General features: G+C 41.1%; 1 protein-coding gene across 2 annotated transcripts in view; it reads left to right on the top strand.

Annotated features, from left to right (window-relative positions):
- Positions 1-23,328, top strand: part of Exoc4 (exocyst complex component 4) — a 711,678-nt gene that overhangs the window by 652,812 nt on the left and 35,538 nt on the right. For both annotated transcript variants that reach the window (XM_034519115.2, XM_076913572.1), the window contains exons 16-17: positions 431-609; positions 4,872-5,031. In XM_034519115.2, coding sequence (XP_034375006.1) covers positions 431-609; positions 4,872-5,031 — 339 coding nt within the window. The remainder of the gene's footprint in view (positions 1-430; positions 610-4,871; positions 5,032-23,328) is intronic.

Below are 23,328 nucleotides of genomic sequence, written 5' to 3'. Positions count from 1 at the left end.
TTGCCTAAAGTCACACAGATAATAAGTATGAAAACTGGGAAAAAAAAAAAAAAAGCAGTGGTCTCCCATGGTGGCATAGCATCAACGATGGAAATTCAACTTCTCAGTGTCTTCATAACAACATCTCCTAAAAGATGCCCCTATCTCCCTCCTAACTGTACACAGTCTTGGCATTGAAAAGAACTTCAGAAGTCGCCTATTTCTTACCAAGAGTATAAGTATTAAATGAGCAAACCTCATAGACACCTGTTTGCTTCAGATCACACAGCTTTATAACTAAGATGGCATTTTGATTAAGAAAGGCCCAGTGGGAGGCATAGGTAAAAAGACCATGGCTGCTTCAAATATTTTGGTGCTCTTTCCCAGGCAGATCTGTGACCTCATGGGGAAATTTTATATTAATTACTCCACCCATTCCTCTGTCTTTCAGAGTTCATTGCTTCCACTATCTCATCCCTCTGGCAAAAGAGGGGAACTATGCCATCGTTGCCAATGTGGAAAGTATGGATTATGACCCTCTAGTGGTCAAGCTCAACAAAGACATCAGTGCCATGGAAGAGGCTATGAGCGCCAGCCTGCAGCAACATAAGTTCCAGTACATCTTTGAAGGTCAGCTTGCCTCTTGTGTCTGGGAGCCTAGGAGCAAAGAAGGAGAAAAGTGTTGATGAATGTCTGTATTAAATGTTTAATAATACTTGTTAGGAAAGGTTGTTTGCTAGTGTGTTTGGATTAGAACTGCTGCACCTAGCTTTATGTATGAGTAGATGGATACTGACTGCCACTTGCTCCTGGCTGATAGGAAGATTTTTATCTAAGATAATGGTGATGTCTCTCCTTTACCTGCCTTGACATGTATGCCACAGAGGCTTGGGAACATGTGCAGAGTGGACCACAAATTAACTTTAAACAAAAAGAGTGAAAAGAAGGAGAGAAAAAGAAAAGGTGCATACCTACACAGACGGAGAGTAAGAAACTTTGAAAAACCTTCATCTGGTTGCCTAGTCCCTGGCTGAGAGGTTTCTCTCACAGAATGCATTGCTCACTGAGTGATCAGACTCCTTGCTCTGCAGTAACTTAGGGTAGCTACTTCAGTGCCCTCTATCAGCAGTGCTGTTGGAGGTGGTATTACCTAAAGATATTTGCCTTCAAACTTTTAAAAACTATGGTGCCAGCCAAATAGTTCTTCATGCTGAATTCTACCACAAATCTTTTATCTGTAATCCAGTACCTAAAATAACTATGAAGAGAAAGGTTTATTTTCCTGTTTGTGATGACGAGTCTGCACTACTTTTAGGTGAGATTCGAGAGGTAAGGAGTCTAGATGGCAAAGACCAGGAGCTAATTAACGGCAGAGCTGCTGGCCTTGTGGCCAGAGTGTGACTAAAGAGACCAGTATCTCACAGTGCTCCCCATTAGGCCTCAGTCCTAACGGCCTCACTCCTCCCAGTAGCATCCACAAGAACCAGGCCCTTAATAAAGATAAAATTATATTATATAATTTTATATAATTCTGGAAAAATTATATTATATGCCCTTTCGATTTGTTTCTCAGAGCATAGACCTGAGTATTAGAAGTTGTCAGTGTCTCCACACAGAATAGAACATTGTCTAACGGTTGTGACAGGCTGCCGATGGCACGATGTTGGTGCACGGCCATTGCTGGCTCTATGAGCACAGTGTTCACCAGCAGCTTTGCAGTCCTTGCCCCAGAATCAGTGAGATCCTGTTCTATGATGCAATTTTTAAAATGGAGCTATAAGAATGGAAATGTGTTATGAAGGAGATTGTACCCAAAAGGACACGTATTTATGACATGAGCCGTTGGCTAGCCTTGAGACACTGGGCTGGAAACTGCCTTGACAATTGTCTGCAGCCTCAAGCCACTGTGTCCATCAGAGCCTCTGCCACTGTTCTCTTATCCCACAGAGCTTTCTCTTTGTTCCTGATGTGACTTTTCCAAACCCGGCACCCCACAATGGTCTTGTTTATGTGCTTGAATTTATTTAATGATATTTTAATTTATTAAGATTTTAAGTCTTAAAAATGAGACACTCCCCAATCACCTATAACAGTATCATTTATCATACCATATTATACCATGGCAGGGAGTGCCTTAACCTAGAAAGATTTTTTTCCTTAAATTTTACATCCATATTTTGTCTCTTTTTCTTTGAGCCCAAATCTCTTTCTTCACTGTAAACATCATAAACTAGCCTATAGCTGTAGTAAGTTAATCTGCTCTAAACTCCCCGGCTGCGCACGTGCTTCTCTCCACCCACCAGATGTTGTGGATTCACAAATGAAAGACACACACACACACACACACACACACACACCTTTATTTTTAATATGCCTTAAACAGCTAAATGGCTGGACATTTTCAAACCTCCCTGCAGCTAAGCTAGCACACTCTCCCCTCTGATATTCCTGAATTATTATTCTAAGATCTATATTCCATCTCTGCTACCCTACACCCAATTAGGAAAGTGGCCCCTGGGGCGATTCTACCCCAATCCTTACATATTGTATTGTTTCTGTCCCGCAGCTCTTAGGCTTGCTCTTCCTGCTTCCCCATCATGGTAATTCTTAAATCTCCGTCTCCCCATGGTCCCTTGCTCTGCAACTCTAAAGTCCCGCCTCTTTCAACCACTGACCCTGGCAACTTTATTTACCAATTAGAACCAGCTGGGGACAGGGACCATCAACATCTCACATGCAGACCTGTGAATTCTTGTGTAAGTTTGAGAACCAAATTAATACAAATAGCTTTAAAACTAATCCACAACACAAGCCTGTGGTCTTGAAGGGATGTTGGTTGAGATTAGCTAAAGCAAGAGAAAGAACACCTTGACCAAGGAGAAGTCATTGTGAAGCCAGAAGGAAGCTATTGAACCTGCGGTGTACGGTTTGCTGATCTGGTTCTGATGGCCATTAAGAGACTCAGGCTTTACAAAAGGAAGATAACAATAAGAGTGGACAATCTGTGGCAGTTCTTGAGTTCTGAAAAAAATATCCTGCTGGAGGCCAGCTTTGCAAAAATGGGACAATCGGAATAAACATTTAAAATTATATCCACTTTTTAAAGATAGTTACCTATAACTACTTTATGTTGTATTGAACCATCATTCCTCAGCCTAAGTAGGACTATCCAAAGGGAGTCCTGGTGCTAAAAAGATGGCTCAGCTGGTAAAGGCTAGATTCACAACCAAAAAGACAAAAGGAGTATTTCCAGTTTATTGATGTCCTCAGGTAAACCTCTGCCAAATTTTGTAGACTATAAGGCAGTCCTGATGGGCGGGAAATTTGGCTCAGTTGGTAGAACATTTGGTCTAGTGCGCACAAAGAGCCCTAGGTCAGTCCCCACCATATTTAAACCTACCCCTCATGATAGCACAAGTCTGTAATCCCAGCTTTTGAGAGGTGGAGGCAAGAGGGTCACAGTCTGAGGCCAGCCTAAAAGATCTTGTAGGAGTGTGTGTGTGTGTGTGTGTGTGTGTGTGTGTGTGTGTACACATACAAAAGAAAATAATAGGATAATCCTTCAAATGTAAAAACAAATCATCTATAGGATCCCACAAATAGATAGCTATAGATAACTCCTGGGAAATCAACAGTGAACTCACAGTCTATTTTTCCTAAATACTCTTGTTTCTGTCTGTTACACATTCACCCTGTTGTCAGTGCTGAGATCTGTTAGCATTGTTGCCAAGAGTCCATATTTTATCAATTAAATTTTTTTTAGTTATCAATGTTGAAGTTTAAATATTAGCATTATTGCTTTTGTTGTTGATTTGGCTTTTTTGTTTTTTGTTTTTTTTACAGTCTAGGTCCTTAATCTCTTTTTGTACATTAGGCCATCATTTGAATGGAATGGCCCACAGCAGCTCAGACTCCTTTGCATTAATAACCACTAAGTATGCTTCCCTGGGTGGAGCAGATTGGTGAATTGGCTTTAGTTGAACCCAAGTGCCCTTCTCTTTGCTTTCCTTTTCTTCTGATCATGTTTCTTTGCCTGTGTCAGGAAGCCATCTCTGCTCTTAGAGCACTTGATGAGCTCAATACACACATTAATTCTCTTGGCAAGAATTCTGCCCGTAACTTCCTTGTTTGCAGTAATGCACACTGGGTGACATTGCAAACATGTAGACATTGCCATGGAAACACTCATGGGCATTTCTTTTGGACAGTGCCCATTCCCTTGATGTCTACAGCGTCACCTTTCTTGTAGATTCACATGTATGTGGCCAAAGGAACAACTCCATGTTTCCTAAGAGGCCTGGAGAACATATATAATAAGTGTTTCTCCTCTTTCTCTTTCTGTTTGTTATTTTGGCAAGTTACTGAAAGATGGCTAACACATGAAAAGCTAAATATTAGCATTATCATATATGCCTCACTTAGGAGTGACTTATTCTACATATATAGGCTTCCAATCATGTTCAGAGCAAAATGTGTATCCTCCTGTGTTTCATGAGAAGAGAACAGATCACTGGGTATGCATATGTTCTTTTCTTTTTTCCAAATATCTGCACATATGTTAGCATTTCCTTTGCATGTTTATAGCTAATATCACCTTGGCTTATTCTTGAAGCCCTGTGGATGGTGACTTTAGGTGAGTATAGCAGTGCTGGGTTGTCAATATAACAAATTTGACTGACTATATTAAAATTTCCCATTTGCAACTTCTAAATCTGTGTAGAAGTATTCTAAAGCTATTGTAAGATTAGCTACTACAAATGGGATGCATGTTTTCTTGGTTTTCTACTTAAATCTGTGGAAGATGAAAAAGAGTTATCCTCTGTATAAGTTTAAGCCAGATGCCATTAATATATCTTTTCTTTTCTCCTTACTACTCTGTGCTGACCTCTCAGGTCTGGGACACCTCATATCCTGTATCCTCATTAATGGGGCTCAGTACTTCCGGCGCATCAGTGAGTCTGGCATCAAGAAAATGTGTAGGAACATTTTCGTTCTTCAACAGAATTTGACCAACATCACCATGTCACGGGAGGCAGACTTGGACTTTGCAAGGTATGAGTGAATATTGAGTTAGGCTTCTTATCCAAAAGCTAATTACCTATAATGAGCTTATCTTTGGAAAAAAAAAAAAAACAAACAAGAAAACTTACCTTTTAAAAAGAGAGAAAGTTGTCTGGAGAAATAGTTCAGTTAAAGTACTTGTGGTACAAACAAGAGGATCAGAGCTCAAACTCTCAGAATCCACGTATATGCCATGTGAGTGGGTTTGGTGGTGACTCCCCTGTGATACTGGCCTTGGGAGGAAGAGACTAAGACTCCCAAGGTTTTTACCTTGACCAAGACCTGGGTTTTACTAGGAGACCTGTCTCTATGGGTAAGGTAGAAGACAGAGGGTGGAGGATTGACATCAACCTCAGACCTTCACATGTGAGTGCACACACACATGCAAACAAGCACACTCAAGTCATACACACTCTTGTCATACACACATACATGAAAAAAGAGAAGAAAGGGAGGCAGTATTCTTAAGTGACAAAAACAGCAATTCTTTAAAACCCTATTCAAACATTAACATCCCTCAAGAAGGTAGTTTTCCCACTCTCTAACCTAAGTTGTTTTTTGTTTTGTTTTGTTTTACAATTATTTATTTTGTGGCATGGGTAGAAAGGAGCAAGGTGAGGGAGGGGGTGCTGTAGAGTGTGTGTGGAGATAGATCAGAGGACACCGTATGGTCCTCTCCTTCCATCACGTAAGTCCTGGGATTGAACTCAGGTCATCAGTCTTGATGACAAGTATCTTTACCTGCCGAGCTGTCTCCCTGGCCTCAAACTTAAGTTCCTCATTCTATAAACCGTTGGTGATTTTCCTCTTAGTAAAAGAGTAATATTTGTAACATTTCACAAGATACATAAGGAAGCAGGTAATGCTTTAGCCTAGAGACAGTGGGTGCTACATGGTCTACCGTCTGGCTTTGAGTACATATGCTGCATGCGTTTGATTTTTCAAGCATACATATGCATATAATTTCTCCTTTTACAAAATTGAAGCTATGTTAATGTAACTTAAAATATATTCATTGCATTCTGTCATACAGTAATAATCTTTGAAAACATGATTTTTTTCAAATACTCACTAATACTTCTAGAAAATTTCACTTTCAATAAATGAATAAATCCATGACATAAATTAACAGAAATTTATTTTCTAATCACTTTGGATGTCAGTGGTTTACATTTTGTTTCTCTCATGGTACCTGTCCAGACACTGTTTCTGCCTTGACCCAGTTGAATCCTGTCTGGTTTTCTTCCCACTGGGAGCAGAGTCGTTGCCCTTTTTCTTCTCAAGGTTGCTCATCTCAATTCTTAACATTTCCTTCTAAGGCACTTTTCAAATGGTAGGGTTAATTTTATTTTACATCATTTGGTTTCCACATTGTATAATAAATAATCAAACCCTTAGCACTTTATTGACAGTTCAAACTGTCATGTAGAATGTGGATGGCAGTATGTAAGGGACTCTCCCACTCTTCCCTTGTGCTCTGTTTCTTACAGTTAGGAGAACTGGACCTTAAACTTTATTTCCAAATGCTCTTTTAACTAGCAAAACACTTGTTTTTAGTAGTCCAGAATGTTTCTGTTTATTACTTCTGTTTCTTTACATTTGACTTTTAGATTCCTCTAGAAATTTGGGAAAAATTGAAATCATTTTTGAATATATAAGAGCCTGATACAGTACCATGTAACTTTGACTCTGATAAAGACACTTGTGCTGGGGTCTTTGCTTGGAAAGTGGGCCATATGTATTCCTTTTTAACTTTTCTAAACTGGTGGATTGCTACCCATTTGCTTCAATACCACTCTCTCTTCCCCTATATGTTTTACTGTTTGCAGGAAAGTGGGGTGTGTGTGTGTGTGTGTGTGTGTGTGTGTGTGTGTGTGTGTGATTTCATTAAATTTCATGTTTTATGATAAATTTGGTGGAAAGCCTTCCTTGTTCAGATTAGGGAAACCAGGTGTGACTGAATGCTGCATTTATTTGGCCGCTCTTATGGGAAATGATCTCATTATTGAATTAGTCTATCCATAATAACATTGACAAGGGGAAGTTAAGAACATGGAGGCCTGAGGGATACAAAGAGCCATTACTAATTCTCTGAGGACTATAATTCCTAAATTCAATCATCCTTTTTTAAATGATTTTTTTTATTTAGCTGAAATAAGTAAATTAACACAGTTCTTGGCAGACAGTATGGGGCCCAAACACATACTAAAAAAACAGCGTCTGCATCATGAAGCTCTGACGGGGTAGCACTGAGATTGGCATCAGTGGGCGATGTTACAGTGAAGGGTTTCTGCAGGACATAATTGAATGGCAACTCACTCATGCCTTTCACAGTTGGGTTTCTGAATTATATCCAAGGAGTGGGTAAAAGGTGAGTGTGACCACCAGGGAGGGTATGTCTGATATTAGCCTTGTTCTGTGATGGATTATGCAGGCTAGTGTGTACATTCAGCATGGGCAGATCCTGTGCTCCAGATCCTGCAGCAGACACCATCTCTCCTTACTCAGTGGGGAGCTTCTCCATGTGTCCTTGGTGCTTGGAACAGAGTACATGATCACTAGATGTGGTGAGAAAATGAGTAGATACCACACCAGAGCTGATGAAGAGTTTGCAAAATAACCAGTTAGGCCATCTGCCCTGAAAGTTTTAGTCAATAAATATAGTCAATTTTCTATCCACTCAGAAGAAGCAAGAGTGTCTCTCAATGTTGTAAAGCAGAAGATACCAAAAGTTGTAACATAGGCCGCCAGTCCATGGTCTCTTTCCTTCTCATTTGCTCTTGTTCTCATGTAGATGTATCTCACAGCCTTGTCTTCCTCTTCTCTTTGAGGTAGAAGTTAATTTTCTGAAATGGTCTCTATCAATTCCACCAAATTTGAAGCTGTGTAAAATAAATACCAAAATCAGCCAGAACTAACAGACTGCAGCAGTGCTTCTCGGCATTCCTCAAGCAGTATCTACTCAAGCATGGACAACGGCATCTGTATTTCCAGTGAATCTCTATAGAAATGTTATCTTCTAACAAGTAATTAATCACCAGTCGCCATGTGTCAGAAAACCAACTTAACAAGAAGTTGTACAGCACTTGTAGGTTTTTTCACTGCTGCTGCGTTCCTGGCCGGTCAAAAATATAGCACCTTTCTGTAGTAAAGAATTAGGGGATGTGGAATGATTCTACTTCTGCTGGTTCTCCTGCCCACACCGAGGCTGTGTGTTTCTTTCTACATACTGTATTTTAGTCTCTACTGGGGTAGATTAGGTGAACAGAGAATCAAGACAGCCTGACCATTAGCAGGATTGTGGAGAGCTCTGTCCTCCATGGTGATGATGACTTAAATTTTGCTGTCATTTTTGACTCTTTATCCCACCTTTTAATTTCGATCCTCTGCCCAAGAAAATCATAGCAGATTAACTGGAAAGTTTTGGGGTCTCTAAGTGTGCCTGTCTGTGGTTCCATCTGTCACAGCTCATCTAAACTTGAGCTGCCATGTTCATTCACAGAAATAAGTCACCAAGGCCACCATGGATGTCTTGTGGTAGGAGGATAGAGCACAGCAGAAGGGTAACGAGCCATGTGACATGATTATCTGCCAGTCTCTGTGGATGAGGTGAGGCCCTTATTCAAAAAGAGCATCCCAGAGTGATTTTCCCCAGTTCCTCTTTTCTTTCTCTTTGTCTTCCTTTTCCAATATTTCCTAGAATATTTGGGTTTGGATTTTGGTTTTGTTGGGTTTTAGTTGTTGTTGTTCTTGTTTTTGTATGTTTGGTTGACTGGTTTGGTTTTTTTGGGAGAGGGAGGGGGTAGGAGGTTGGAGAGAGTCTTTGTTTTTGTTCTTTGAGATAGGATCTCACTATACAGCCCTGGCTGGCCTCAAACTTGCTATATAAATTAGGCTGCCCTGGAACTCACTGGAATCTAACTGGTTTTAAAGGTGTAGCTGCTAAGCCTGTCGATTCTTCCTCTAGTTCTATCTTCCCAAACTTCTTTGCTTCTTGCTCTCCTAATTAACAGTTATGGGTCATTGCCCCCCCCCACACACACATACATACATCCCCATTTTGTATTTCTTTAGACAAGTGTCTTCATTTAAACATTTCAAAGGTAAAGAAATGAAAGCTTAAGTTCAAGAAGCATTAAGGAGACCAATCCTAAAATGAAGAACAGAACGTTTCTTCACATTAGTATTCCTTTATTCAGTGAACACTTATTTTCTGGAAGTGTGTCCTCTCTCTTGGTACTATGCTGGAGAAACCTGCATTGTTATGAGGCAAAGAACAAATGAATAGATAGGCAGAATGTAAACTATGTCAGATGATGAGAGAATGTCAGTGCTGATGAACTTCCATCGTTGAGAGACGAAATACAAACTAGTAGGTAAAATGCAAAGTCTGACAGGTTTTCAGACATGCTGTGATTAAAAAAGAAAACTAAGCTTAAAAAGGGAAATTGAGAGTGCAGGGTTTTATTTCAGAAGCTCTGGAGAGTCCTTAATGAAATGATCATATTTAGAGGGTGGGATCTATAGAGTAGGAACAAGCCGTCAGGATATTTAGGGAAGGGCCATAGCAGAAAGACCAAAGGGACTCGCAGGATGAAGAGAGAGGCATATGCTTGATGATGAAAGCAGAAAGGTGAGTATTGATAGAACAAGAAGAGGTAAAATCATGAATGTACTCAAAGGAGCTGAGAGCTTGAATGCCATTGTAGTGACGCTGACTTTCATTAGAAGAAGTAGGACACGCTAACATGGAGGGAGAAGTGTGTCACAATCTGAACTCCCCTGTCTGCTCTGAGAATCATAGGCCTGGGGAGGAGACTAGCATATAAACAGAAGGATCCATCAGAAAACAGCAGCAGGCATCCTTCAAGTGAACCTTGGTGATCCAGACCAATCAGCACTGGGGAAAATAAGAAGCTTAGGCTAGATTGTAATAGTCAAGATGACAGGGAGAACCAGTGACTGTTTTCTTCTGAGCAATTCAAAGCAGAGTGTTTAATGTACTGAACCAGACTATGGGTAAAGCTAAATGAGTTTGGAGATGGGAGATACCAAGAGTTTGAGTGTGATACAGTGTTTGATATGCCTGTTACAAATATGAATATGAATAGGAGGAGGGAAAGGAGAAAAAAACCTAGTGTGTAGGAGAGTCTGGCCTAGAGAGAAGAGCTTGGGAACCATTACCATACACATGAGGTTTGAGCCCAGAAGAAAGAATGAGAAGTGAGATTTGACTGGGAGAACAAGCAGAGAAAAAAAGAGATGCTGTCTGAGAAATGGGCTGTGACTGCTTCACTGTTTATATGCTGGGGTGCTGAAAAGGTGCTAGCCAAGAGAGTGAGTAAACAACACTAAGGAAGGTAACTAACTCAGGGAAAGAGGTATCCTGGAGGTGCCTCTGCTCCTGGGTTACACTAGCTCTGCACAGAGAACTGGCTGCTGGTAGACTTGATCAGAGGCCTTGACCTTGATTCATAGTCCTTCATCTTTCCTATGTAATTTACCTAAAATAGGAGCCAGCCTCACATTAAACAGGTTTCTCTTAATTTATAGTAGGTTTAGATGTGATTAGAGCAAATACAAATACAGCCAGAATGCCTGTACTATGATATGGAAAAGGCCACGTTGGCAGCATCTCGTTTATCACGGTCAACATCAGCATTCATGAACATGTTCACAATGTATAGCTTTGTTACCTCGTGATGAAATTGGCACCTGACCTCTGTAGTCTTTCTCCAAAAAAGATCAGAAAGATTTTTATGCAGGGATAGTTATAAAATACCTGACCAGCACTCCTCTGTAGTATAAAAGCCATTAGAAACAAACCAAACAAACACAAAAGTTGGTGAAGCTATCTCAGCCAGGAGACGTGACAACTAAATGTCTCTCCTGTCCTGGATGGGGTCCTAGAAAGAGCATGCAGTAAAAATGAAGGAAGTCTGAGTGAAGTTGGGTTGTAGTTAAATGGTATATTAATGTTGGTTCATTAGTTGTGATAAATGTGCCATACTAATATAAGATGTTAGTAGGAATAATGAATATAAATTACTTGAGAACTTTATACTAACTTACTTTTTGTGACTAAAAACTTTTTGTAAAATAATCTATTAAAATGCTGTCAGAGACATTTATGCCATGAAGACCTACAGGCCATCTACATCTACAGCGTGATTTATGTTGAGCACAAATAGATGCTCAGCTTCATTTGTTCTTAGAGAAATGAAAATCAAAACCACATCAAGGTGAGCCTGCACAGTCCAAAAAGAAAAAAAATGTGAAAGAGCAGGCTCTTTGGTTAAGAGCACTGACTGCTCTTCCAGAAGATGCAGGTTCAATTCCCTGCACCCACACAGTGGCTCAAAACCATTTGCAATCCAGTTCCTAGGGACCTGATGCCCTCTTCTAACCTCTATGGGCAGTGCACACACAAGGTTCAGGTATACGTGCCACCAAATACCAATATACATAAAATAAAAGTGAGTTTTACATGCTGACAAGAATATAGAGAAACTAGTGCTAGTGGGAAAATAAGAGGTACGGTGGCCTTGTAAAACGTTTACCCCGTCTTCAAAAAGTTAAAAATAGACTCACCACATGACTCGGAGATTCTACCCAAGAGAAATCAAAAATACATGCACTCAAAAATTGTTACCCAAATTTTATAGCAGTGTTATTTATACTTAATGGATGGGTGAATGAAATGTGAATCGATACAATAGATATTATGTGGCTATAACATGAAACATAATTTATGATGAACCTTTACACATGAGGCTAAATTAAAGAGGCTGACCGTGAATAGCTACATTGTATGTGACTCTGTTGTGAAATGTCAAAACTTGGCGAATCTTCAGAGCTACTGTTTGGAGCTTGTGAGGAAATGAAGATGTGGACTCAGGATTTCTTTTGGGAATGAGTAACATATTCTAAAATAGATTTTGCAGATGGTCGTACAACTCTGAATATATTAAATGATCTTGAACTCTATACTTCAAATATGGAAATTGTATAGTAGCTGAATTATATTGCAGAATGTTTTTTTTTTTTTTTTTTTTTTTATGTTGAGCTTTAAAGCTTTAAAAGTCCCAACTGATTTGTCATGGAAATGAGTACTTCAGGCTGTATACCACATTAATAGAGAATGTTGTCAAGGAAGTATCCCACGCAGTTTCACATCCCTAATCACCCTGAGAGGTGAGCAGTCAAGGAAGAACTTATAAGGAAGTGATGCGTAATTTAAATACTAAGTGGAGTTATCCAGAGTTAGGGGAAGGGCCATTCAAGCAGAAAGTGAGGGACCCAGAAGGATGAGGCCTGGGGGAAAATGAGATTCCCCTGTGGTAAGCTAGGGATGCCACTTTCTTGCCTATAACTCAAAGCATACCCTTCATCATTTCCCTTGCCCTCACTTGTCTCTTGTTATCATATACCTAACCTGTTTTATATCTGATTGTTTACCTTGTCTACACACAACAGAATGAGACCTCCATAGGCAAGGCCTGTTTTTATAGCACTCACTGCAGTGGTCCCAACTGAGTGGGAAGGACCTCAGTTGTAAAGTGATTGCTGAAGGTGTGGTGTATAGGTCATGAATCAGCTCAGAGCTGGCAGGAATGAAAACAGATAGGGAAGTGAGACAGAGTTTAAAAAGTAGCTCGATGTAAGTAGTGGTAGAATGACAAAGGCAGAGGAAAGGGAGTTAAGGGTGACCCTGGGGCATCTAAGCACAGAATCAGCAAGTAAGGTAGGGGCACAGAGCGGGGACAGGCTTGATGTGGGAAGGGTCTTCAGTGTGAAGATGTGTGTAAGATAGCTGTGGGACTTTAGAGCAGATGTGTCTAAGACACTACAGAGAGCTTAAAAGAAAGGGTGGGGGTAAACAAACAGACCTGGGGAAGCATCTGCATGAAACCATTCAACCTAGGAAAGGAGGGTCCATAGGACAAGGACAGGAAGAGAGTGGTACCTAAAAGCCAACAGAGCGCACAGCCTTGCTGCTCCCTGAATAGAAATGCTACTTTCCCCATCTGTGGATGAAACATCCTCCTTCAGATGAATCAAAGCCTTGTCTCCTTTTAAGTCATCCACATCCCAGGTGAGCTTACCTACCCAGATCCTTCCTTGAGGTACCAGACACTAAACGTGCTAAGTGGGACCCCTGCTTCATCCTTGACCTTCGTACTTTGCTAAGTCTAGGAATGATCTCAGGCATGGCTGAGAATGTTGCATTCCTCCCATGGGGGCTCTTATGTATACTTATTTTCTACAGGCTTATTGCAGACATTATTTGGTTTTTTACAGGAAGGTTAAGTTTTCCTGTCTGGAATGACCAGGCCATAGCTTGTTATAGAATTAGCAATGCCATGCTGCCACCTACTGGAAACACCACAGCCGTCAGGACAGACCTGTGATCTGAAGGGCTCTGTTCCTGAAGACTTCAGTGACTGGGCTGAACACTGACTGCTTCCCCTTGGAGACTCATTCCTTTGTTTAGCCAGAAACAAAATATTCTCTGCATACGTTTCACAGGTTGTTTTTTTTAACAGGCTTTATCCTACCATCAGTCATGTCTGCCTTTCCAATCCCAACCTTTGTTGCAAGCTTCCCTTTACAAAGGGGCTTCATCTGACCAGTTTCTGTTTGAATTTGTGTTCACATAAGGCCAGTCTTCTTCATTTTTTTTTATTGGATATTATATTTACATTTCAGATTTTATCCCCTCACCCCATTCCCCCCACCACCCAGGAACCCCTTATCCCATCCCCCCTCCTCCTGCTTTTATGAGGGTGTGCCCCTACCTACCCCCCCACTCCCACCTCCCCACCCTCGAATTCCACCACTTGGTGTTCAGCCTTCATGGGACCAAGGATCTTCTCTCCCACCTATGCCCGACAAGACCATCCTCCCCTACATATACAGATGGAGTCATGGGTCCCTCCCTATGTGATCCCAGGCTGGTGGTTAAGACCCGGGGGAGCTCTGGTTGGTTGGTATTGTTGCTCTCCTCATGGGGCCACAAACCCTTTCAGCTCCTTCAGTCTTCTCTCTAACTCCTCCATTGGGGACCCTTGATCAGGTAGCTGCTGCTGTGGATGTCAGGAAGAGCATGCTGATAGGAGCCTGATATATCTTCTCCTTAGAGGTCTGCCAGATTCTGACATATTCAGATGCAGATGCTCACAGCTAACAATTGATCTGATCAAGGCCATTCTTCTGCCAAACATTCTTTTAATAATGATGACCTCTAAAAGTTCTGAGAAGTAGCTTTAATTCAGCAGTGATACTAAAGCTAGCCGTGACTCCTAGCAGCAGGAAAACTGGAAAATGATGAGTTTTATAGTTTTTACTGCCTGATATAAAAAAAAAGATACCTGTTAATAAAATTCAGTAATAAAACAAAAATGAGTATAATTTGATATCTAAGAGTGTTTTCTTAAGGACCTTCTATAACATTATTTAAATAATGTTACTTTTCTTGAATTTAACCTTCCTTTGACTTTGCTACCCACTTCTGCCTATACCATTTTCTTCTGGTCTGGACTCTCTAAGTTTATTATACTTAAAGTAGATTTTATACATTGTAAAAACTAATTGGTCTCTAATTAATGGTTTAATTGGGGCTTTTTGAATGCAGGTGAGCATGCCTCACCAGCCTGCATAGCCTCCACAGAGTGCCTGAAAACAATGAGTCCTCATAATCTTCCCAGAAAAATGCCTGTCTCTAATTAAAGTCTGAGTTCTTATAGACACGCCTCACGTGTGAAGGCCTTGCTTAAGTAAGATTTCCTTTTTGCCATGATAACACACAGTCAGTTTCTACCTTGGGGTTCCTCGAGATTCCTGACAGACAGTGGATCTTTTCATTGTTGCTTATTTGCTGGAACTGGCATTGCTCAGAGAATATCATAGATGGCAGATGCTATTATGCAAGAAGATCCCAAGGAATAGAAATTAGAAATAACTTGTCCAAGATCTCTCATCAGACCTATTTATGTATCCTTCATGCCTCTTTGGTCTCATGCTTAAGTTAGCCTCCCGTGTGAGGCTGTTTTTCTGCCTGGAAAGGACTGGGTTACATTGTTCTATGAAAAAGCCCAAGAAATATCACTTATTGATTCTAGTAGAATTCTTACTGAAAAATTGGAAGCTGGAAGCTGGCCCCCTTCTTGTTTTATAAATAAAAGTTTAGTGTTGAAATTAACATGTTTAAAATTCAGAAACATGGACCAAGGACACAGCTCAACCGGTAAGTGACTAAGGCTGGGGGACCTGAGTTCAGTCCCCAGAACCCATATAAAAATAGCTGAGTGAGGTAGTCCATGCTTATAATCCCAGCAGTGGGGAAGTGGAGACAGGCAAATTCCTAAGGTTAAGTCCAACCCCACTCACTTAATAAGCTCCATTTGTCTAAAAGGAAGTTTGAGACACCTGAGGACTGAGGCCCAAGGTTCTAAAGCCCGCCCACATCCTAGTTTCCCAAACTAACGACTCAGACATTTTTTTTTAAATTGGATAGTTTCTTTATTTACATTTCAGATGTTATCCCTTCCCAGTTTCCCCTCCACAAACCCCCCTATCCCATCCTTCACCCCACTGCTTCTATGAGGGTGCTCACCCACCCACCCACCAACTCCCACCTCATCACCCTGGCATTCCCCTACATTGGGGCATCGAGCCTTCTCAGGACCAAGGGCCTCTCCTCCCATTGATGCTCGACAAGGCCATCCTCTGCTACATATGTGGCTGGAGTCATCGGTCCCTCCATGTGTTCTCTTTGGCTGGTGGTTTAGTCCCTGGGAGCTTTGTGGCATCTGGTTGGTTGATACTGCTTTTCTTCCTATGGGGTCGTAAACCCCTTCAGCTCCTTCAGTCTCTGTATATGTCAGACTCTGGCAGAGCCTCTCAGGAGACAGCTATAACAGGCTCCTGTCAGCATGCACTTCTTGGCATCTGCAATAGTATTATATATTATATAATATTATATTATTATATAATACTATATAATGATATTATTATCTGCAATAATCTGGGTTAGGTATCTGTATATGGGATGAAACCCCAGGTGGGGCAGTGTTGAATGGCCTTTCCTTCAGTCTCTACTCCACACTTTGTCCCCGTATATGTTTTAGACAGGAGCAATTCTGGCTTAAAAATTTGGAGATGAGCAGGTGGCCCATCCCCCTACCGGGAGCCTTGCCTAGCCTCTGGATATGGTCTCTACATGTTCTCCATCCTCTTTGTTGGGCATTTCAGCTAACCTCATCCCTGTTGGGTCCTGGGAGCCTTTTGCTTTCCTGGTATCTGAGACTTTCTGGTGGTTCCCAGTTCCCCATCCATCATTGCTACACACCTCTGTTCAATTTCCTGACCCTCGGTATATCATCCCTGTCTCCTCCCATACCTGATCCTGCCCCCCTTTCCCCACTCTACCTCCCAAATCCCTTCCACCCTCTACCTCTCATGAGTATTGTGTTCCCCCTTCTAAGAAGGACTGAAGCATCCACATTTTGGTCTTCCTTCTTCTTGAGCTTCATATGGTCTGTGAATTGTATCTTGGGGATTCTGAGCTTTGGGGCTAATATCCACTTATCAGTGATTACATACCATGTGTGTTCTTTTGTGACTGGGCTATCTCACTCAGGATGATATTTTCTACTTCCATCCATTTGCCTAAGAATTTCATGAAGGCATTGTTTTAATAGCTGAGTAATACTCCATTGTGTAAATGTACCACATTTTCTGTATCCATTCCTCTGTTCAAGGACATCTGGGTTCTTTCCAGCTTCTGGCTATTATAAATAAGGCTGCTGTGAACATAGTGGAACATGTGTCCTTGTTATATGTTGGGGCATCTTTTGGATATATACCCAGCAATGGTATAGCTGGGTCCTCAGGTAGTACTATGTCCAATCTTCTGAGAAACTTTTTCTAAATGAATAAATGCCTAGGTCCTCTGGCTTGTTTACGCTAGCTCATAACTCAGCTATCCTGTTTAAACTAGTCTAGCTCATAACTCAGCTATCCTGTTTAAACTAGTCTGAGTCCTGCTACTTGGTTAATTATCACACCCCAGGCTCATGTGACTGACTTCCTCAAAGTTTAGGGCAAATTTTCCCAAGCCTGAACACACGCGCACGCGTGCGCGCTCGCGCGCGCGCGCACACACACACACACACAGTACCTTCTGCATCCCTCTGCATTGCTTTTCCCCTTCCCTAATCTGGAAAGACCAAACTCAGATGCTAAAAGGGAGCCACATGGCCATGGTGAACAAAATAGCCTTGCTCTCAAGTCTCTCCTAATGTGTCTGCCCATGTCGTTCTCTTTGTAAGCCAGATTTTTCTAATTTTCTGTATTCTGAAATCAATGTTTTATGTGCTTAATTTTCACTTAGATTTTAACTCATATAAGGTCACTTATATTTCACTTAATTTTCCCTATATTTTAGTATTTTATTACTCTAATTTTTTATTAGCATGCTCTCCCTCCCCACATAATCATAAACGTCTTGTAACTAGTCACCGGGATTGTATTTAGTTTTATTTCTGGATGTCTATAGTTTTTTTTTTAAATGTAGTTTGTTTATTTTCTCTTCTCTTTGTAATAGGCTCATATAAATTGAAAATATTTATGAACATGGTCTAAGCTTAAAAATATGTTTAGGATATGTGAATTTACATGTGTTTCAGAGAGCATCCATCAATAAATAAAAATAGATTGCCAAGAAATAATTTTTATACTTAGCCTTATAGTCCTGTAGGAATAAATTGCTTTCTCTAAAACAAGGGCACCTCCAAAATAGATTTGGTGTAAATTATCCATGTGTGATAATGAAGATACACTGTTGTGGTAACAATGAGCGTGCTCATATGTGCCTGATATATACACTGTAGTGAGTGCTTTTTCCACATCAGTTTTTTTGAAATTCTGTGTATAGCTGTGACAGTCACATCTTGTGGATAAAAGAAGGAATATCTAAGAGGTTAAATAAATTCCCAGTTCATAAAATAATAGATATAGGGTCACACATAGATCAGTGGACTTAAACATGCTTTTAACCCATGTGAAGATAAGGCTATCATTTTGGTAAATATAGGGTCTGTTTTTTATATAGCATCTTTTTTCAGTTAAGTTCTTAAAACATAAATATTTTCTTTTCCTTTACTTTCTCTAGTTTTATTTGCCCCCACTTATTTCTGTGGATTTCTGCAGGCTGGCTTTTTTTCCATTAATTATTCCTGTTGCATGTATATATACATATATGTGTATAAATGTAACTGTCTTAAGTTAGGGTTTTACTGCTGTGAACAGAAACCATGACCAAGACAACTCTTATAAGGATGACATTTAATTGGGGATGGCATACAGGTTGAGAGGTTCAGTCCATTATCATCAAGGCAAGAGCCTGGCAGTGTCCAGGCAGGCATGGGAATAGAGGAGCTGAGAGTTCTACCTCTTGTTCTGAAGGCAGCTAGCAAAAGACTGGCTTCCAGGTAGCTACAACAAGGATATTAAAGCCCACACCTACAGTGGCACACCTACTCCAACAAGGCTACACCTCCTAAATAGTGCCATTCCCTGGGGCAAGCATATACAAACCATCACTGTAACCTTCTGAGTCCATTCGATGTTACTCGTGTGTATATATTTTTAGAGCTGACCACTTGGTGTTAGAGAACCAGTTATGGAGCTGGTCCCTAGAGAAGATTAATTCTCCCCATCTCAGCAGAAACCAATTGCCTGAAGATTTAGGGGCGGGGTCCTTGTGAGATTTCTCCCATCCACATCATATATCAACTGGTATTTGGGTCTTGTTTAGGCTCCATATTGTTGATATGTTAAGGGTGCAGCTTTCCTGTCCTATATAGAAGACAGTCTCCCAGCAGACATCCTGGTCCTCTGGCCCTTCCGTCTTTCTGCCCCTTCTTCCTTGATGTCCCCTGAGCCTTAGGTGTTAAGCTTGTAGTACAGATGTGTCAACTAGGGCTGAGCACCCCCCAGTCATTTGCTCTTTGCAGTTTGACCAATTACAGCTTGCTATAATGGTCCCTATCTGCTGCAAAAAGAAACATTTTGATGAGGGATGAGTGCTACATTTATTTGTGGGTATAACGATAAGAATTTGGAATCGAGTTACAGATTCTACTGGTAATTTTAAGTAACTTTCCTTAACAGTTTAAAAAGAGTTCCACAGAGAAATGATTTAATACCAGGGTTAGTTTTGCTCAACCTTCTTATATTGTCTTCCCAAATGCCTGTCATAGAGTAGCACTTGCTTCTAGCACTGGACCACGCCTTAGAGCCACAGCACAAGTTAGAGACAGCGCTTGATCATCCATTTTCCTGACAAACTCTAGCTTTGCTCCCAAATTCTTATACCTGCACTGCTAAAACAACAAGCAGCTTAACAAGTGGTTCCCAAAGGCAAGAGAATATAAGGGTTTCCTGCAGTGCTGTCTTACAAGGGAAGTCTTTCGACTCTATCCCTAAAAATTTGTACGTGGTTGGGAGTTTGCCTAAGCATACATGAGCAGGTTGACAGGCACCCAGGAGATCCCCGTGTGGGCAGTCCATAGACAGTCTAGGAGACATAGTGACCTAATCTTTTGAAACCCATATAGTATCCTACTATCAGAGCCACCCTCTGTTCTTGTTTAAGATTTGCTCATGTTCTCTCTCTTCCCCCTCCATCCCTCCATCCCTCCATCTCTCTTCTTCCCTTCCCTAACTACTGTAGCCAAAGAAGTCACAATGACTAAAATGCTACTCTAGATCTAGCCAACATTTCTGTTTTTCTGGTACTTGGGAGGACCGAGGCTGGTGCTCGGGATTGCACCCAAGACTTCTCACATTCAACAGTTCTGCTCTTCACTTTGAGTAAAATCCTCAGTAATGTGCCTGTGATGCATACATAGCACTACTGCAGAACAGAGGTGTTGTGTCATGATTCTGCCCAGCTAGAGGTGAATGTAAATGTTTGGAGCACAGTAAAGGGTGGCTAGGCTAAGTGAGCTATGACAGGCCATTGGTTAAATAGAGTAAATTCATATGCATTTTACAGTATTTGCAACTTACAGTGGATCCAGGGGACATAACTCTGTCACAAGAAAAGATGTGTGTATTTCATTTGTGTAGTAAATGATCAGCAAATTTAGCCCTTAATCATTACATGAACTTGATCAAGTGAACGCCACTCATTTGGCTGAAGTTCTCCCACCTGTACAATGATTTTGACTAGAAGAGCAGCAACCATGTGCTATCGTGCCAGAGATGGGATCCAGAGGGCTGGTGCTCTACTCCATCTCCAGTTCTCAAAAGAAAAGGAAAGGAAAGCCATCCACTCCAATCTGTCTCCATAAGGAAACCAAAGATTTCTGAGAGGTACACTTCTCCATGGGCCCTCCAGATAATGCATGTGTGAATGAATGAATGAATGAATGAATGAATAGATGGGTGAATGAGGAAAGAAGTCATGTAGACCTGTTTCTTATCATTGTCAAAATCATTCCTGTAGCATTTACTCACCATACCAGCAGAAGAACAAGACAGATGATAGAAGCTAGCTACTGCCTGTGCATGACCTATAAAGGTCTTAGTAGACTCCAAACAGTAATTGACAAAATAAACATGTGGGTACTCAAAAACATAAATGTCACCTCCACTGGAGCTCTTCATCTGCTGTGCTGTGCTTTTCCAGTTGATGGAAGGCTATATTCAGATCAGCCATTGCACTTTTTCCCGGGGGGCACTCTTAATCTTTGTGTTCTAACCTTTAAAGACACAGGCTTCGGTTGCTGCTGTAATGATTTCTGTTGCCTGGCATCTGCATGTTCAGATTCCTCCAAAGAACTATGCCTTCTATTTTCCTCTACTGCAAATGGAGAGAAATGAGAAAAACACAAGTGGGGGTAGGAGAGGCCAGCACTTGATTGACTTCTCTCTCGTGATACTCCAAGTTGGGAGGAGGGATCAATGGCCGCAACTTTCCAGCAGACCTGAGCACCGCATCTCATTCTCCTTTAGGCAATCTATTCCATAGAGAAGCTGATTAAATATTTTGGAAGTATTGGGATTGAGGAGGAGGGAGAAGCTGGGGATTTTTAGTGGCTAGAGCCTTTTATTGACAACATTAAAGGCTTCATGATATATTCGACCAGAAATTAATTACAGCCCAGTTCCCCATTTCTCCCTTAGGTGACAGTCTTCTGTTGATGTGTGCCGCTGTGAAAGTAATAATAGGTTTCAAATGTTTGTGAGAAACATAAAGTAATTACTTGCTGTGGTAAATCAGTCATTTGAAGCCTCAGCTTCCCTCTGCTCCATGGATGTGACAGTCTGTCTGTTTTCTTTTGTTAACTTTAATTATGGGATAGAGGAAATTTTTTTTATTTTTCAGAAATTTGAACTTTTTTTCCATTTCTTGGTTTCTTAGTTCTCCAGGGACATTAGTATCGAAATGGTAATGACACATAAATAGCATTTCAACAAGAGAAGCATATGTCTGCCAGGGAGCTGATTGCCTTAGTTAAAAGCTTTAACTATTGGCCAGAAGCTATTGACCAGCTCCCCTAAGGAACCTCCCGTATTTACCGAGTGCTGTGCAGAGGTGTGTTTTGGGTCTCAGGAGTTTAAGGCTCCTTCTCAACAATAGCACACGCTGAAATGGTGAACTCTTAAGCCCCCCTCCTTTAAATGAAAAATAATAATTTTCTAACAGTTCGTGCAGCTTCTTTCTTTGGGCACCTTTATTCTCCAGCAAGACCCATACCGATCAGCCTGGAAAATACTGGCCCCTCTGTTTGCACACCTGGGCAGAGAAAAAGATTTCTTTTGCCTGTCAACCATCACTAGGAGTCCTCCAGAGGCAGATGCATCATGGGGAGTCCACAGTAACTAACATAATGCATCAGCACATGGCGGCATCCGTTTGTTGTACTAAAGATGGCCAATATAAACTGCAAATGTTCACGTCTTCTCAATGAACCTTCATTACACTTTCCTGTTCTGTCTACTCTGTCCTGTTGTCGGCACTTCAGAGGTTTGCCTTTCTCCTAGACCATGCCATCCCTCTTATGAAGTGGTAAGCTTATTCTTTCCCTTCTAATGCTAATCTCTTTCTTTGGATCTTGGTTTATGTTCAGAATCAAACATGAAAACAGAATCATGCTGACTGGGACGATGGTGCCTTTTCCCTGCAGTGACAATTAGAGTATATGATATTTTTTCTTCAGTGTAGGAGACCCTCTCTGTCATCAAGAAGGGCACAGCCACATGGAGATAGCTGATTCATTAAGTAGACTTTACAGTATTCTGTCAGTGGTACATCAGCATGACACCCCAGCATAAGCAGTATCTGATTACATCCTCCCTCCATCATACTGCGTTATAGAGTAACTCTGCCTCTGTCTTAGCACCCCAAGTTTCCTGTAAGCCCAGATAGGAATAACAAATTGCTTAAAATAAACATTTGATTTGATTTGATTTTACTACTGTACTACTATTAGTGACAGTAATTAAGCACATTCTTTGTGTAAGGCACCCAACGTATGTGATTTACATGTATTATCTCAGTGACGCCCACACTGACCTAGTGTGCTTAAGGGTTAGCATTTTCTTTCTGCAAATGGGAAAATCAAGTCTGAAAGAGTAGCACTGGATCTACACTAGTGGTAGATGGCAGGACCATGATTCAGTGACAAGTCTCTCTGCAGCCTGGTCATATTATATGGCTTATGGTGACGTACAGTATTATTTCAAAAAGATATACCACAGCCATGATGCTTTTACTGACTCTATTAAGACATGACGGAGTGTTCCTAGAGCTTAAGGGGGTGTATGGCATCCTTTCTCATCCCCGAGATACTGGGTGAGAGGACAGCAGGATGAAATGGTGACTGCTGAGCGTGAACTTGACAGGTTTTACAATCACCTTGGAGAGAATCTTTACAAGTGTCTGAGAGGTCATCTCAAAAGTGGCTTAACTAAAGTGAGAAGACCTACTGTGTGTATAGGCAACACCATTCTACAGACTGGATAGAAGGGAGAACCATAAGCACCAGCACTTACATTCTCCCCCCTTTACTGTGAAGCCAATATAACCAGCCACCTCCCACTTCTGTCACCATCCCTTCCCCACTGTGATGGGACATACCCTTAAACTGTGAACCAAAATAAACCCCTCTTTAAGATGCTGTGTCATATATCTGTCTCTGTGATGAGAAAAATTGCTAATACAAGGGTAAACAAAACACATCCAAAAGATTATGAGAAAGGCCAGTCTTGAGGTAG

The sequence above is a fragment of the Arvicanthis niloticus genome, chromosome 15 (genome assembly GCF_011762505.2).
Source record: "Arvicanthis niloticus isolate mArvNil1 chromosome 15, mArvNil1.pat.X, whole genome shotgun sequence".
NCBI lineage: Eukaryota > Metazoa > Chordata > Mammalia > Rodentia > Muridae > Arvicanthis > Arvicanthis niloticus.
This window is presented reverse-complemented; position numbering and strand designations above follow the sequence as displayed.